At 37.7% G+C, this 17,696-nt stretch overlaps 1 protein-coding gene across 1 annotated transcript in view; it reads right to left on the reverse strand.

The window, feature by feature from the left end:
• LOC107756072 (sodium/calcium exchanger 1-like) overlaps nucleotides 1-17,696 on the reverse strand; it is a 78,274-nt gene that overhangs the window by 40,263 nt on the left and 20,315 nt on the right. Inside the window, exons 3-4 of the mRNA XM_016573045.1 lie at nucleotides 6,505-7,873; nucleotides 5,120-5,535 (exon numbers count right to left, since the gene is read on the reverse strand). Of these exons, the coding sequence (XP_016428531.1) occupies nucleotides 5,120-5,535; nucleotides 6,505-7,815 (1,727 nt within the window). The 5' untranslated portion in view covers nucleotides 7,816-7,873. The remainder of the gene's footprint in view (nucleotides 1-5,119; nucleotides 5,536-6,504; nucleotides 7,874-17,696) is intronic.

Consider the following 17,696-nt stretch of genomic DNA (forward strand, 5'->3'; position numbering starts at 1 on the left):
AAAATAACACAAGCAGTCACATAAACACACAGTGGGTGCGGGGGAGAGGGTGACTGGATCAGCCCGCAATCGGAGCGCAGGGTACTGAGAGTGTTTAAAATTCTCCCTATATGTCATTCTTTTTTAATGGGCATGAATACACACCAAAATGCACACTTGAATTTCAGCCGAGTCTCTAAAGTTCCTCATTAGCTGCTTGAATTGTGGGACCACTTTACAATTTCGTGCACACACACACACACACACACACACACACACACACACACAAGTACCAAGAATCCCCTGGTCTGCTGCTGTCGGCTGTCAGTTGTCTGGAATTGTGACTGCAGTGGGAATAAGAGTTAAGCTTCTGTTGTGCTGTTTGGCAGAAGCGGTTCAGCTGTCTGTCTGGTCAGCAGAAATCCACTGACAAACACACTCATATACACATACGCAAAAGCATGCAAATGCATACAGACATTCAAAACACAAAACACATTCAAAGGATACAAAATAAGCTATAGATGAAACTCAAAACCTCAAAAACCAGACCCTCACATTAATTTATTTCCACATGTGTGCATACATGCTTTGAGCATGAATGCAGGCAATAGAAACATATATGCACAAGCTAAGAGAATCATATCTGGAGTCAAATTCACTCATCCACCCACACAGACACACTATACACAATTCCACACCACCTCCAACATGCTCTCAGGAGTGATCACACTCACACATATCTAGGGATGGGAATTGTAAGGAATTCATCGACTTCGATTTCACGGAACGATTTGGGTTTCTTAGAAGTTCCATTATTGATTGAGCATTTTGTTTTTAATTTATTTTAACCAAACAGTACTTTGCTTTAAAAGGATAGTTCACCCAAAAATGAAAATTCTGCCATTAATTACTCACCCTCATGTCATTCCAAACCCGTAGCCCTTTGTTCATCTTCGGAACACAAATTAAGATATTTTTGATGAAATACAGGAGCTTTCTGACCCTGCATAAACAGCAACTGACATGTTCAAGGCCCAGAAAGGTAGTAAGGACATCGTTAAAATAGTCCATGTAACGTCAGTGGTTCAACCTTAATTTTATGATGCTACGGGAATATTTTTTGTGTGCATAGAAAACAAATATAATGATTTTATTCAATGATTATTGCTTTACCGGGTTAGTCTGCTGCCATTCACGAGAGTACCATGTCTCTATGCAGGGTCAGAAAGCGCTCAGATTTCATCAAAAATATCTTAATTTGTGTTCCGAAGATGAACAAAGGTCTTACGGGTTTGGAACGACATGAGGGTGCGTAATTAATGACAGAATTTTCATTTTTGGGTGAACTTACCATTTAACATCGGCAATTTATCGGTTAATTGCCATATAGGGTTAAAGACTACAACTAAAGTGGTTGCAAATGTGCAACAATAATTAAGAGCCAAGATGTAACTGATGTAGTAACAGAGCTTTTCTTCTGTATTTTGACGTACATCTGAGAGAAACAGATTACCGAAAAAGAAAAGTCACCAGAGAGAACTGTCGTTTCACTGAAAGATTGAGTTATAGCATTTTGATGAAAAATTACAATGTAAAAAACATTTAAAAACGACATGGATAGACAGATGAATAATTTGCAAAAAGATCAATAAGATGCATTTAGAAAATATGTAGGGTGAATTTCCATTTCATGCCAACTTCGAACTTTAGTCAGGCAAAAAGTGAATCAGTGAATCAGTCAGTTTACATCTTACTCCCTCAATGAACTGAAAGTCATTTTACGGTAATGTCTTATTCGAAATTAACTGGAAAAAATAAACTTACATTACATTAGTCTTACATTAGTCTATTTACTAACTTCCTGTTTACATAATGACAATGTGTAAATAAGCATACACATTAACATTTTAATGTATGAATTAGTGCTGCTGTCAAATGATTAATCGCGATTAATCACATCCAAAATAAAAGTTTTTTTTTTACATAATATATGTGTGTGTACTGTGTATATTTATTATGTATATATAAAGACACACACATACAGTATATATTTTGAAAATATTTACATGTATTTACATGTATATATTTATATTCATATAATTTATATTAAATATACATTTAATATATAAACGTTACATATTTTTCTTAAATATATACATGCATATGTTTGTATTTATTTTATATATACATAATAAATATGCACAGTAGACACACATATATTATGTGAACAAAAAAATTTATTTTGGATGCGATTAATCGCGATTAATCATTTGACAGCACTAGTATGAATTAATAATCATTCTAAAAAAAACTTCAAATAAAAACAAACAAACAAGGTAACATTTCAAGTTGAATTGAGGTTAAAGTAATATTTTGGGTGGCATAAATATTGTAATCAACATTAATTATCAGTTTATCTGTATTAGCCCGAATTTTAATACTGATGCATTCCTAATTATCAAATTTTTTTTTTTCTGGTTCTCAGTTTCCACTTCTGAACACGCAAAAGCTCATACGTGGCACACGGTCATTCACCCACCTCCAAAAATACTCACACGCACCCTTTAGAATCAACATACACTCACACAGGTCAGGTCTTTCCATGATAGACAACACTTTCAGTATGACACATTTCATGTAAAACACACACACACATACACACACACTCCCACACAGTGCTTGACTTCTGTAACCCTCTCTAGTTGCCCAACACACTGAACAGTATGAGTGTGATCATCTCTCATGCCTCCCTCGTTCTACCTTCCCTTCCGCCCGCGCACCTGCCTCTCACCTCTTCTCTCTCTCTTGTTCTCTCTCTTTCCTCCTCTGTGAATTATAGCTTGTGCTTTATCATCACATCATGGTTTAATTCTGTCCATCCCATGATGCCTTGCACACCATTATGCCTCTCTTCATTTCGCTGCTCTCTTACTTTTCAACTTACTTTGTGCCTGCGGTGAGATAAGCCCAAAAGCAAAAAAAAGCATTTAGCATGCACAAGGAAACATGATGAAATCTCAATCTAATATTCAGATGTAGCCAAAGCATCAAATAATGCAAGACATTTTTCTAGAAAGTGTTAAAATTATCAATTTTTGCCATCCACACATGCATTTCTTTGGTTTACAGTGGACAAAACAAAAAAGCTGTGACATTTTGAAAGAACTGACATTTTTCAGTACAAAACATAATAAAATGGCCTGGACAACATTACTGGCACTTTTAATAAGCTGAGCAGAATTTAAATTGGGAATTGAGCATTAGGTTTCTTGATTTCGATGCAAGTGACCCTACATTTAAAACCTGTTTATTAGAAATAGTGGTGAATTTGGTTACCATAAATTGAGTGTTTCAAGCCAATTTAAAGGGATAGTTCTCCCAAAAATGAAAATTCTGTCATTAATTACTCACCCTCATGCCGTTCCAAACCTGTAAGACCTTTGTTCATCTTCATAACACAAATTAAGATAGTTTTGATGAAATCTGAGAGCTTTCTGATCCTGCATAGACAAAGTTTTCTTTGTGCACAAAAAGTATTCTCGTAGCTTCATAAAATTGCGGTTGAACCACTGATGTCACATGGACTATTTTAACAATGTCCTTTCTACCTTTCTGGGCCTTGAACGTAGTAGTTGAGTTGCTGTCTATGCAGGACCAGAAATCTCTCAGATTTACTTAAAATATCTTCATTTGTGTTCAGAAGATGAACGAAGGTCTTACAGGTTTGGAACGACATGAGGGTGAGTAATTAATGACAGAATTTTTGGGTGAACTAACCATTTACCCCCCCCCCAAGAAATTGATATTTTAATTCAGCAAGGATGCATTAAACTACACTAAAGACATTTAAGATGTCTGGAGTAATGACTGCTGAAAACTGAAAATAAATACATATTAAATTATGAGTCTTTAGAATGAAAACTCTTAATAGTAAATATGTGTTCCCTAAAGTGTTACCAATTATATATATTCTTGCCGAATGGAAAAAATAGGTCTGGATTTGAATCCCGTTCCCTTTCATGGTAAATAAAAACTATACCACCACCAAACTGTTCTGTTTTACACTTTTTTTCTGAAAGTGGCATTCAATATCTACTTGGTTTAAGGATCTGAGGGGTTTTGTCAGTTTGAATGGGCATGCCGCTTGTGATTGTACCTTCTCCATCTTGGAATGCATGAGCTTTTTTTTCTCACTGTCAATGTAGTCCATCCATGAATCACAATGCTACATTCACCCCAACGCCTATTTCAGTTGTTACAACCTGATAAGCGGTTTACAACAACTGCCTCCCTCTCTCTTTTGCCAGCATGTTCTTTTCTACAGCTGACCTGCTCACCTCAGATCTGCAGCAGGCAGCGCAGTGTGCTTGATGTGCAGGTCAGTATCGATTTTCAGGATTGAGAGAAAACTCAGCAGCTTTATCGTTCTCCATCTCCCCCTCTCTGGCTTCCTTCCAGACTTCACACATCTCTTCAACATTATCCCTTGTTTATTCCTTTTTTATGTGTGACTTATAGATTTCCTTCTGCCTAGCTCTTATCTATGGGTGTTTCTTTTTTTTAGCATTGGAGCCTGTAATCCATGCATACTCTGATCATTCCAGGTCATGAGGGCACATCGTCTTATTTTAACTACCGATCTGTGGTGGAAAACATTCATGTACATGCAGACTACAAAAATAAATCATGGGACATGGGCCGCATACCAATTTGCATTTGTCACTGACACTGTGATATATTTGAAATGAGGAGACACAGCCTCCAAAGATTTTAATAATAATGAAATAATAATTTTAAGTCTTGTCTCGCTATTGTATGTCAAAACACAATTTTAAGATGTATCAGTTTGTCACAGATCATACGTACTGCCTCATATATACTTAAAACTTTCCATCTCTAGTCAAGTATGCACTTTTAGTGCAGAGTAGAAGTATGCAAATTGGGGTGCAGCTTTGAGCTAAACTTTTAATGACAAGAATGGCTCGATTCAGTCTTGCCTATTCGAACACAAAAACATATGCTCTCTGCAAACATCTGGCTGGATCGGTGTTGGCGGTAACAAAGAGCATTTTGTCTGCTTGAAATCTGCCCATGCACACTTGAAAAAATTATATTCAAGTAAGAATATTTAACTTACATGGTCTCATCATTGAGGAACTCCAGTTTGCCAGCCACCTCTTCATAGTCTTCTCCAGCTTTGGCAGTTCCCTCTGTAGTGTGGTACGGTACTGCCACCTTCCCCCTTGCTCCAGATGTTCTGTGGACCTTCACCTGCATGATGCCCACACTTTCGCTCACTCGTGTGGAATTGGTCTCGAACGTGAAGATCCCTGCGTGGTCATCATCGTAAATGGTCACCGTGGCAGTGTGTGCGTTACCTAGGGCAGCTTTGGGAGGAACGTGGCTGGACCCTATAATGCTGTTGCCTGGCGACACCGCATTAGGGTCGAGGACGGAGACCTCGGCACGGTGGACAACACGAGGGTTGCTGAGATGTACGTAGAAATGCTCATCTTCTTCGAATATGTCATCGTCAATCACACCGACTGTCAGCTTTAAAGATTCAAACGACAATAATAATAATAAATAACAATATTAATAAAAAATAAACTATAAATATTAATCATATTATATAATAATAACAACATAATAGATATTTACATTTTATACATTTATTATAATTATCATGCTGTATTGTTGTTGTTGTTATACCACATATAATAATAATAAAATAATAATAACTTATTTCTACAATACATTGTATGGGTCAAAATTATCGATTTTTCTTTTATGCCAAAAAATCATTAGGATATTAATTAAAGATCACGTTCTATGAAGATATTTTTGTAAATTTCCTACCGTAAATATATCAAAACTTCATTTTTTGAATATTTGATTTTCTCAATATTTAGACTTTTTTGCACCCTCAGATTCTAGATTTTCAAATAGTTGTATCTCAGCCAAATATTATCATAAACCATACATCAATGGGAAGTTTATTTATTCAGCTTTCAGATGATGTATAAATCTCAATTTAAAAAAATTTACCCTTGTGACTGGTTTTGTGGTCCAGGGTCACAATTATTATTTGGTTTTATTATTTTTTATTTAATCATATAATAATAACAATACAAAATCATATATAATAAATAATAACAAAATTATCATTTTTATTGAATTATTAGTCCATGTGGTATTATTATTAATATTAATAATAATATAATATATTTCACCCTCTTATCAACACCACTTAAAATAACTGAAACTAATTTCCTGTGGTAAACGTCACAATTGAAAGGTTTAAATAATAAAATGAGCTAATCTGAAATCTGTTAAAACAGTGTCATTTAATTGCTCATCTCCTAAGTGCTGTAATTATTTAAAATAGCTCTGAGAGTACATCCTCGCTGCTGGGAATCATGTAGGTTTCTGGCCTCAAAATGATATCACATCCATATAATTAAAGTACAATCACAGCAATGTAATCACAGTACTGTTGGGTAAAGACAGCGGAATCATTACCTTGACAGTGTAGCCGCTGTCTCCACCATGTCGGGTCACAGAGAGTTTTAAAGAGCCGCAGTTCTCAAAGCATTGATAATGAGAGGGCTCAAACTCCAGATAGATGGTGTGAGGGTCTTCTTCTTGGGCATTAGCCTCATGGCAGCTCACCACCTTCCTGGCTTGGTCCGCAGCATGCTTCTTGAGGATGTTCCCCGCTCCGATCATCATGCGAGTAGCCTGGATGCGATAGAAAGCTCGACTCTTCTGCTGTTGCACCAGCACTTGATAGTTCGCCATCTCAATCAGCTGCTCCATGTCCTTCTCCGGGTATCTTTGCTTGAGTTCCTTCAACGTACGAGCCATCTCCCTCCTCGCCTCCTCTTCTTCCCCTCCACCTCCTTCCTCCACCCCAGCCAGCATCCCATCAAGTGCCTCCTTGTGGTGGGAATTGGCACCTTGGCCGTCCATCTCCATATCCATCTTGGTGAACATGCCGTCACCCTCCGTCTCAATGATGATCCCACGGTTCTTGTCAGCACGGTAGCGCTTGTGGACGTATTTGTAAAAGAGCAAACGACGGTCAGCGATCCAGGCCTGAACCACACAGAGCGGAAAGAAGAGGAAAGTAAGCACGGCCTCCCAAACTTCCACTACACCAGGAGAAAAGACAGAGAGGATCAAGTAGAGCCAAATGTAGGCGAATATGCTCCAGGCTGCCGTCACAAAGAAGACCCTCAAGTGTTTGATTTTGCGTACCTCACCATCTGGGACCACGTAAACACAGAGGGCGATGATGATGAACATGTTGAAGGCAGCGCTACCCACAATTGTGCTCGGGCCCAGGTGACCAGCCTCAAACTTGTGCCCGCATACCTCAATCACGGATAACAGGATCTCAGGGGCCGACGATCCCAAAGCCATGAGGGTCAAGTTGGAGACTGTCTCGTTCCAGATGCGTACGGTCGCAGTGGTGGTCTCTCCATTGGGTTTCTTGATCGTTATCTCCTTCTCTTGAGATGTAATCACCTCGATGGATGACATGAACCGGTCGGCGATGATGGACATACCCAAGAACATGTAGATGAGGGCCACAAAGTAGACGATGGCACGTGCCACCTTGTCGCCTACAGAGGGGTTCTGGGGGTTCCATACCGGCAGGACGACACCCTCAGAGCAGCTGTCCTCCCCTGAACAGTTCCCTGGGCTGCTGTGGGCGTCGCCACCAGCCTGAGAGAGATGGGCGAGCCCCAAGAGGAAGATCAGGAGGAGGAGAGAGGAAAGGCAAGGAGTTAAGGAGAAAGGGGTTGAAGGAAGGCGAAAATGAAGCATGGTGGCAGTGTAGCGGTAACTGTGTCCACCAGTCGCAGAGATGACGATCAATAAACCTCTGAAACACACAAAAGCACCAGAATATTCACATAGGTGAGAATGACAATTCAAAAAGAACCTGTTAAGTGTATCTAAATGTAACATTGACATTAAGAACAGCTTCAAAGTAGAGGTCTGCATTCACGCGGGACCTGACGCAACTGAGTGAAGCTTTGAATTGCCGGGTGAGAGTGGGATGACAGTGATTTGTGCGCTGGAAGCGGGAGAAAGAAATGACTGGTGGGACTCAAACAAAATATAAATATATAAATTAAAGTTACTTAAAGGGGTCATGAACTGAGAAATCAAAATTCCATTGATCTTTTGATATATAAGAGGTCAATGTACAATAAAAACATCATGTATGTTTCAGAACTCAAAACTCTTGTTAGTCTAAAAACAGCTTATATTGAAGCCAGTCTGCCAAAACAACAGCTTGTGGAATGTACAACTCTATGACGTAATAGTGTAGCTAAACACTGCCTCCGCAGAAGAAGATCAACGCCTGCTTCTACATCGCTGCCTGTTTAGCCACATAGTAGGTAAATGACAAGAGTGGCAAACGCAGGTCTACGCAGAAACCAAACGATAAAGATGCTCCGAAAACAACAAGATGCTGTGCAGTGCCAAATTGTGAAAAAACAGTGTTTGCGTTGCCTTCCTTCTGATCCCAACATTAGGAAAGAGTGGATGAACTAATAACTTATGAACTCTTAGAAGGGTTGCGTCTCAGAGAGCACAAGCTAGTCAACCCTATAACAATATGATCATTCCTGACAAACTGTACCCATCTGACCATTAAAAGGAACGAAAACATATAAAATGCAACAATACTTCATATAATGTGGAAATAAGACCTTATCTATTTTATATTGTATTCACTTAGCCTTTGAGTTTAACCTCTTAGTCACATGTGAAAGATTTGTGATCTGTTTCCATGGGGAAAAAATCTAATTAAAGTTGTTGACATGTTATATCAAATAATTCACAGTGATATAAGGAACCTTTTTTTGCAGGGCGTTAAAGGGGCACAGGAATTTCTTTCATTGAAGGCTGTTAAGTTATCTTCACTACTTCCTGCCATGCACTCTTTTTCTCATGCAATGATCTAGGCCACCATACTAACGTTCACGTATAGACCTTCTACACATTAATTAACAGACATGTACACAAAACAAAAAACTGTTTGCCTGCTTTATTGAGAAAAAAGGCATGCTCTATAGCTCTATAGACAAAGAGCTCTCCTACAAAGAACTACTGCACCATCATATCAAATTTATTATATATTAAAGAAAAACCCCAGATGTCGGGAACACAGATGTCTTTTCAGTCAGGATAACACCATCCTTGAACACAGAATGAAAATCTACTATATAAATATATCAACTTCAATATGTGTGCAAGCTATTTGAAAGTGTGACATATAGCATATCTTACATACAGTTCTATATCAAACTGAAATATGGGGTCTGCAGGAATATAGAAAATATGAGGAAAAAAAGAACTGAATCAGGAACTGAATACAGGAGTTATGCAGATACACCCTAAAAATCCAAAGAAAAATTACAAATTACACTAACATTAAAAAGTTCGGGGTGGGTTTATTTATTAAGATTTATGAAAGTCTGCTTACCAAAAATGCATTTATTTAGGAACAAGATTTAGGATATATTGTAAATGCTGACAATCCTGCCAATAAAGCTAACTTTATTGTTTCATGTCAGTGTTTAATGTTTAAAAAGGGGTCATATGATGCAATTTCAATTTTTCCTTTCTCTTTGGAGTGTTACAATTAAGCTCTTGGTGCATAAAGAAGATCTGTAAAGTTGCAAAGACTAAAGTCTCAAATCCAAAGAGATATTCTTTATAAAAGTTAAGAGTCAACCACGCCTACCTAAAACGGCTCGTTCTAACACGCCTCCACATGTCTACGTCACGATGTGGGAAGATTTGCATAACGCCGCCCAAATGTTTTATTCTCTAACTTTTATTCTTGCTGTAGTATTATTGTTGCCGCCATGTCGTGAAGACGCTGTGTGTTTCGTTGTGAAAGCTTTTAACCTTAAACCGCATAAACAAATTTCATTACACCAAATACACAAAATAATTTTTAGCAACATCATATGACCCCTTTAAATATGATTCTACACAAATCATACAAGTGTGGAATGGTGCCAGTTACTGGAGCGCATCCCACCTTTTATACAGGATTCCTTCTATAAAGGAAGTTTATATAAGAGCTGGAGTCACACATGCATGACTGCTGCATTTGGCCTGTTGACTAAGTCACACATGCACACACATCAGTATGTCTGGCTGCTTGGAGCTGCAGAGAAATATGAGAACATCTTCCACTACAAGGATGTGTGATGGAGCCAGGTCTGTCACTCCAAGTCCAGGTCAAATCCAGGTCATTAACCTTTGTTAGCTTATGTGTGAGGTAGGTGAGATCCCACATTGCCCCTTTGAAAGCCTTGAGTGTGCACCATTGCTGATTTGCACAAGGATGCAATCACACCTCATGTTAATATAATGTACATTTTTATTTAATGCAATTAATGAAAAAAATTAACACCAGTACATGAGTTAAAATACATATAGAAATAGACAACAGTTATCCTTAATTATATTAATATTTAATAATATTAACTTACTTACTTTTACTATTACTTTTTTTTTACTGGAGTAAAGGCCGCTGAAACTTCCACTTTGCATTCACAGGAATAAATAACATTTTAAAATATATTAAAATAGAAAACAGTTATTTTACATTGTAATAATATTTCACAATATTGCTGTTTTTAACTTTATTTTTTATCACATAAATGCAGTCTTGGTGAGCGTAAGAGACTTCTTTTTTTTTTTTTTAAGTGCTTGCATGTTTCTAAAGCTATGCATATGTTTCAGAGCATACCCAAGCATAAAAAATAAAATAAAAATGATGTAGTATTTACAAATACCTATGATTACTAACGTGGATAAGATGGATACAACATATAATACGGCATATAAAGCCATAATGGCATTCAATTATCTTCATTATAAGTGCTTTTATCAGTAAATATTGACGTATGTGATTGAGATTTATTCATCGGCATATAATCGTATAAATAATTAAACAGAATTTTTTTATCAATTGACAGTCCCTCACAAACGTTATGTGAACTTTCTCAGCACTCTTTTAACGATTTGATGACATTACGTGTTCACCCTGCCCCTTCCACACATCCCTGGGCACAAATCATGCACTTGGCATCAAGAACGCTCCCCCACTATTGCCACACACGATGCCAGGCCTATAAATAGCACTGAGGCTGTTCCCTGAGCCCTTAGCGCGAGCTCTCAGCCAATAATGCCCATCAAGGATGAGGGCTTCTCTCACACACCATTTGGACTGTATCTTATTAATTTCTCATGACAGAGCAAGCAAGCAAGCAAATGAAGCTCTGCATAACATATCGGACTGCAGTCGGATTGAGCGGCAGAACAGACCACAGTGCTGCATGGCAGCAGTATGGCTGCAGTTGCGATCCTGCAGGCAGAGTGTTAGAGGGATCTACAATTGATGGACACATCAATCAAGAGGCTGATTGCATTAATTGGCATATGCAGAGCATCCACACCACAGCAGCGTGTTTAGCGGCGGGGCGCGAGGCAAACGGAGCAGTGAGCAGCACTACAAAACCCTCAGTTATATGAGCAAGCCTGGGGAAAAGGAACACACAACACAGTATGAGCTACTGTTGATGGCCTTAAAGGATTCATGCACACACACGGACTACAGTAGCATAATAATGCATGGTCTCTGATGCTGCAGGAGATGAATATAATTTTTTTTTTCTATCAACATTTTTCTGGCTTCAAAATATTTCTTTGTTTTAGGTGCTCGTCCCTAAACCTGACTACATTTACCCACTTTTAACCAACAAGACTTCCCTGGTCAGCCAACTGATTTTTGACTATTTGTGATCGTGGACGGTTAAAATGTCTCCACGATCTGCTTTTGAAAAAAAAAAAAAATCATAGTATCGTGCTACAGCGCCTGATTACTGGACTAAGTTATCTTTTGCATCTGATTGAGCTAATACTGTCAAAAACACACAAGGATTACATATAAAAAGTTGGTTATGTCTAAAGTGAATGTAAACAGTTGAGAGAAAAACGGATGCGTGCAGGTCTTAAAGGAACAGTACAAAAAATGCTGCCGATCATAGGCGGAGTGTGAACCAACTCCAGGGTAGGGCTAAAAGCAGCCAAATTCTATTAACTACAAACATAATAAATCCGTCTTTTTAGGCAAGAACCAGATATGGCTGTCATAAAATATTTTTAATGGGACTGAATTTGTATTTAACGTGATTACAGTTGAATAAAAACATTAGAAATTGATAATTATAACGTTTCATTTCCACGTTATTCGAACAGCAAATACATTATATGCAGAAAGCGTGCGAAGAACATTATCACTAACTTTGATCTATGGAGAGTTCAAGCGCTCACAAAAAAACAGAACTATCGTTATACTGTAATCTCTGAAGCTGTCTACACTGTGAAATTAATCTCTTACTTGCATTGTATGTACCTCTGCGCTTTGTTGTTTATGATGAGAGAATTCACGAGGGTCAGAATTCAGTCAGCGAGCGCGAGCACACAACAAAACTCAGTTTCAGGATGACTCATCTGAACGCCTCAGATTGGCCATTGCATTCCTAAACTCAGCATAATCGTGTGTGATTGGTTATAATGCGCAACACGGTAAAAACGCTTAAAAAGAAAAACGGTGCAACATGAGCAGATCTTAATTTAATGCAGCAATCAACACTTTTCATTCATTTTCACTTTGTTAGCAACAGGAGTTATAGATTTAATTTATTTGTGCAGGGGCATTTTTGTCCAATTTAGTGGCATTTTAGCTCCAAATCCCCATGACCACAAGCTCCACCTATGCTGCCGATTGTCATTAAAGGGATAGTTCACCCAAAAATTATTTCTGTCATTATTTATTCACTCATATGTTGTCCCAAACCTGTATTAATTTCTTTCTTGTGCTGAATACAAAAGAAGATATTTTGAAGAATGTGGGCAACCAGTAGCTGGTCCCTGCTGACTTTGATAGTGAGGCAGGCCCGGCGCCAGAGTGGGCTTTGCCCCCCACGGACATCCCTGTGCCCCCTTTCCAGAATGAGGGGGATGGTCGGACTTTAGTTTAGCGTGTATAATAGTCTAACTGATTGCTTTTAGATGGAAAAGCTGCCCATAACTCCTGTATAGGATCTGTTTTCTTCATAATAATAGCATAACTAAATAGATTTGGCAAACAATCCAGTGTATCTGCCCTTCTGCTTTGGAAAGCGTCAAATTATTTTACAATGCATTATCGCAGAGGTGAGCAACGTAGCCAATCACAGACATGTCTGTTGGTTTCTACAACACAATGGCCAATCAGAGGTGTTTAGGTTGGAATCCACGCACTCACTGCTTTTTGTCCAGTGCTGAGTTCTATCATGCTCGTAACTTCATTAAAACAAAGACATTTAAAAAAAGTTTCATCGTGTAGTCACATTCATTGTTTTTTGTTTGTTTGTTTTGTTTTTTAACTTTGTGAGATCGTGATGAATGAGTGACAGTTTTTAATAAATTTAAAGGGAGCGCTCTTTGCATGCTGTATATGATAATATATTCAGAATTGAAATAAAACTTGTGTTTTTCAAGCTTGCCAAGTGGCCACGTACGACAAGATAGCTAACTATCACACTAAATAGAAAAAGATAATAATTTTAGAAGCACAGAGTGATGTGATTCTGCTACCGAGCCTGGTCCAAATGCAGGGTTTAAGGAAACGGTTATTCATTATTTGTATTGGCTGCCATGCCAAATCATGCACACCTGCTTGCTTTTCTGTTTAATTGAACTGTGTTTTTGTGAATGTATAGGCTATGCTTTAATAACAAATAATTGTAACACTTTACAATAAGGTTCCATTAGTTAATGTCAGTTAATGTATTAAAGTGTATTAAAGTGTTAGTTATTGTAAAGTGTTATCCAAATAATGTACAGTATTTTGAGCATTCAAAACTTGAAACTAACCGCCCCTTTTAGGTGAGCTATCCCTATAATGGTAATAAAACAAAACACACAGAGAAAAATACTCTGGTATAAGGCTATTGACTGAAGAACTTTAATACAGTTGCTGTATACTATATACATAAATTATTAATGTATAATTTATGTATATAGTGTTTTATTTTTATATTTGTTAATTCAATTTCTAGAATGCTACTGGTAAATACATCTACTGTACCTGAAAAAATAAAGCACTGTTTGTTTTATTTGTATATTAAGTATTTGTAACATGTAGCCTATCGTTGTCCTTATTTTTTAATAACAAAGATAAAATAATGACAGATTTTAATCTTTGCACACTTTGGCCTAAATGTCTGCCATTCTTTTTTATTTTATATTTTTGTTACCTTTTAAGGCTTTGTTTTTAAAATAGAAAAATTAGTTTGGCTGTATTGCTCAGACAACTTGCAAAATAGTAAAACCGACATGACAAAGAATCGTGATAAAACCATAAATCGTGATATTTCTGAAAAAGAAAAATCGTGATATGCTATTTTTGCCATATCGCCCACCCTTAACTACCAGTCAAAAGTTTGGAATAATTCAAGATTTTTTCATGTTTTTGAAAGAAGTCTTATATGCTCACCAAGCTATTTATTATTAAATGTATTTTATATATTATTAATGCTTACTTTATTTATTATTATTACTTTATTTATTATTTCTGCTGAAGATACAGCTTTGCCAGCACTGGAATAAATTACATTTTAAAATATACTACAGTAGAGAACAGTTATTTTAAATTGTAATAATGCTTCCTAATATTACTGTTTTTACTGTATGCTTGATCAAATAAATGCAGCCTTATTATTAAACAAGCATAATTTCTTTTTTTTTTTTTTTACATTTAAAAAAAGAATTATTCCAAAATGGTTGTGTTAATGCATTCTGGTCGACCAATTACCAGCTAAGTTTTGCTGGGGAACATATTTGTATGCCAACCCGGTCTAATGAGAACTTGTAATAATTTGCATTTTAACTATGAATAAAATGTGTTCAAGTCAAGTTGGGTTGTAGAAAAACATACAATCCAATCCTAAACCTAACAAAGAATGTCATAGAAAAAAGAAACTGAAGTTCATACATTTTCCCAGTTCATGTTGCACAGTATTGTACGATTTCGTTATTTCATATGAATTATTAAATGGTTCATAATTTAGTAATTACTAGTCTACAAAATAACTGGTTGTTACTTTAACAAACAAATACATGAAGAAAGGAAGAGTTTACTTATTATTTCCTTAGGGCTTATGAAGAAACCTAATTAGATACAAGTCTTTAATTCTTTTGCAGACTTAAAAACAGACACATCAGATCATCATTGAAAAATACATCAAGCCAATTAATAGTTCTTGGCAAAAAAGCATCTAATTAACTTCACATGCACAGTTTGGATCTTCTCAAAGACATCTGTCAAGATGTTGTTTTGAGTGTGTGTGGCCCAGTCTGATCTACAAATGCAGTGTTTTTGTAGCTCTCTGGCTTTATGATCTGCTGTGTGGAGCCTACTGGGGATTCTACCAGTGACTGTAGCTGTGGCCAATTCCCACAACAACAACACAGCTCTCAGTACATCTGCCCTGACACTCAGTACATCTGCACACATACTATGAACACACATAAACAACTGTGGACAGTTATAAATGACTGAACAAGCTCATCAGGGTCTTTCAGCTTATGGTTTATCATTATGACATGCGCAAGAATACTGCTACTGAATGTCAACACAAATATTCAGTATACAACAGCATGTGAGAGATTGCTTTTTTATACATTTCAGTAAACAAGAAATGAATATCACATCACTTACATTCCAGACACAATATTTGTAATTACTTTGTCGATATTTGGTCTGCTAACTAAAAAATTTCGAACAAAAACACAACAGAAACAGAACACACAATAGAGGAGCACGTGAATAAATCAGTGTGTGTGAATGAATCAGTTGTGCAAATGATTCAATGATTTATTTATAACGACAGTCCCATGATTCATTCCTGAATTAATCAGTGTGTTTGCACAAATCGATTGAGTAACTGATTGAATCACTTGTAAAGACACTCGCTTGGTTTGTTATTGAATGAATCAGTGTGTTGAATAAACTGGTTGCATAATTGACTCAATGACTCACTTATAAATAGAATGACTTGTTACCATCTATTGATTCAACAAGTCACAAAAAAAAATCCTAACTAATAATGCACAGACAGATATTTTTAAAATTGCAAGTTAAATTCTAAATACAGTATAAATTAATGAATATAATTAACAATAATGAATGTATTATAAATATACTGTTGTGTATTGCTAATTCCTGCATATTTATACATTGACCTATGATTAATAAATGCTGTATAAATTGTTGTTCATTCTTAGTTCATGTCACCTGAATGCTGACTTTATTGTAAGGTGTTACCAATAAAGTGTACCGTATAACTGTCCATCATCAGTCTGATACAGTATTGTCCAAAGAACCAGTGAGTCAGAAAACTATTTTGTTAAGTGCTCACGGCACTCCATTTGCATCTTTATACGTCTAGACACCAAAAATATGGTCTCCCCTTAGTCTTTTCAAAACTCATTTTCTGAGCACAGAGTTTTATGTTGTACATATCCTTTAAAATAAGCTATATCAACGTCAACTATAAGCACTTTCATAAAACAACACAAATCCTCCAGCTATGCCTGACTGTGGAAGTGCCTCTGCTCCAACAAAACAGCACACATTTAGAAAAGATAAAATTTATGTAACCAATGGAGTTGTTTTAAATATGCTGAGCGACTGTTAAATCCTTAATCTCTCTTAAGGCTTTTAGTGGTGGTAAAATATGAATGCTTTAGTCTTTTTGCCCAGAGAGTAAAAGCGGTTTTATCTTTAAGGGAGAGGAGGACAGGTTCAGTCTCCTGAGGCTAAGGGAGTAGAGAGAAAAAGAGAGCAATAATGAAAAAGAGAAAGACAGTTTAGTTGTATTAGGGGAAAATGGTAGACAGACTGACAGGTAACAAAGCGTGAGTGTCAGAATGGAAGGAAGGAAGAAGATGGATGAAAAGGGATAACAGAGGCAAAAAGTTTGGATGCTGTGTTGGTGTCACAGATCGGCTGGACTCAGTCACCTTCCAATCACCGCAAACACCTTCACCTGAGCAAAGGATTCGGCAGGATGAGTTCTCCCCACGGCATGCAATCGGCTGCGTGTTTCTCCATCCTCGCTCGCCGGGATCTCTCCTTCTATGAGTACGCCGGGAAGTTTTGCAAGCTCGCAGCGGTGATGGCGATGGATGACGCCACCCTCAACCATCTGTTCTGGCTTGGGGCCAACACCCATCGCCCCTTGGACCTCCCAGACACCACTGGACTGTGTTGGAGAGAGGGTGTATTCCTGTGTCTGGGGAGTGTCCGGTCCCGAGCCAGAACCAGTCTGCCGCCGTCCGTGGCTCACCCAAGGCAGCTGGCAGATCCCCAGTTAAGCCCAGGAAGGGTTCTTGATCCCCAGTTAAGCCCAGGAAAGGCTCTTGATCCCCAGTTAAGCCCAGGAAGGGCTCCTGATCCCCAGTTAAGCCCGGGAAGGGCTCTTGATCCCCAGTTAAGCCCGGGAAGGGCTCCTGATCCCCAGTTTAGCCCGGGAAGGGCTTCTGATCCCCAGTTCTGCCCGGGAAGGGCTCCAGCCCCAGAGCTCGCTCCAGCGTGTCAATCGGCGATAATGGACATGTCGCTGCCC

This window comes from Sinocyclocheilus rhinocerous, unplaced genomic scaffold (assembly GCF_001515625.1).
Source record: "Sinocyclocheilus rhinocerous isolate Xijiao unplaced genomic scaffold, SAMN03320098_v1.1 scaffold682, whole genome shotgun sequence".
Lineage (NCBI taxonomy): Eukaryota > Metazoa > Chordata > Actinopteri > Cypriniformes > Cyprinidae > Sinocyclocheilus > Sinocyclocheilus rhinocerous.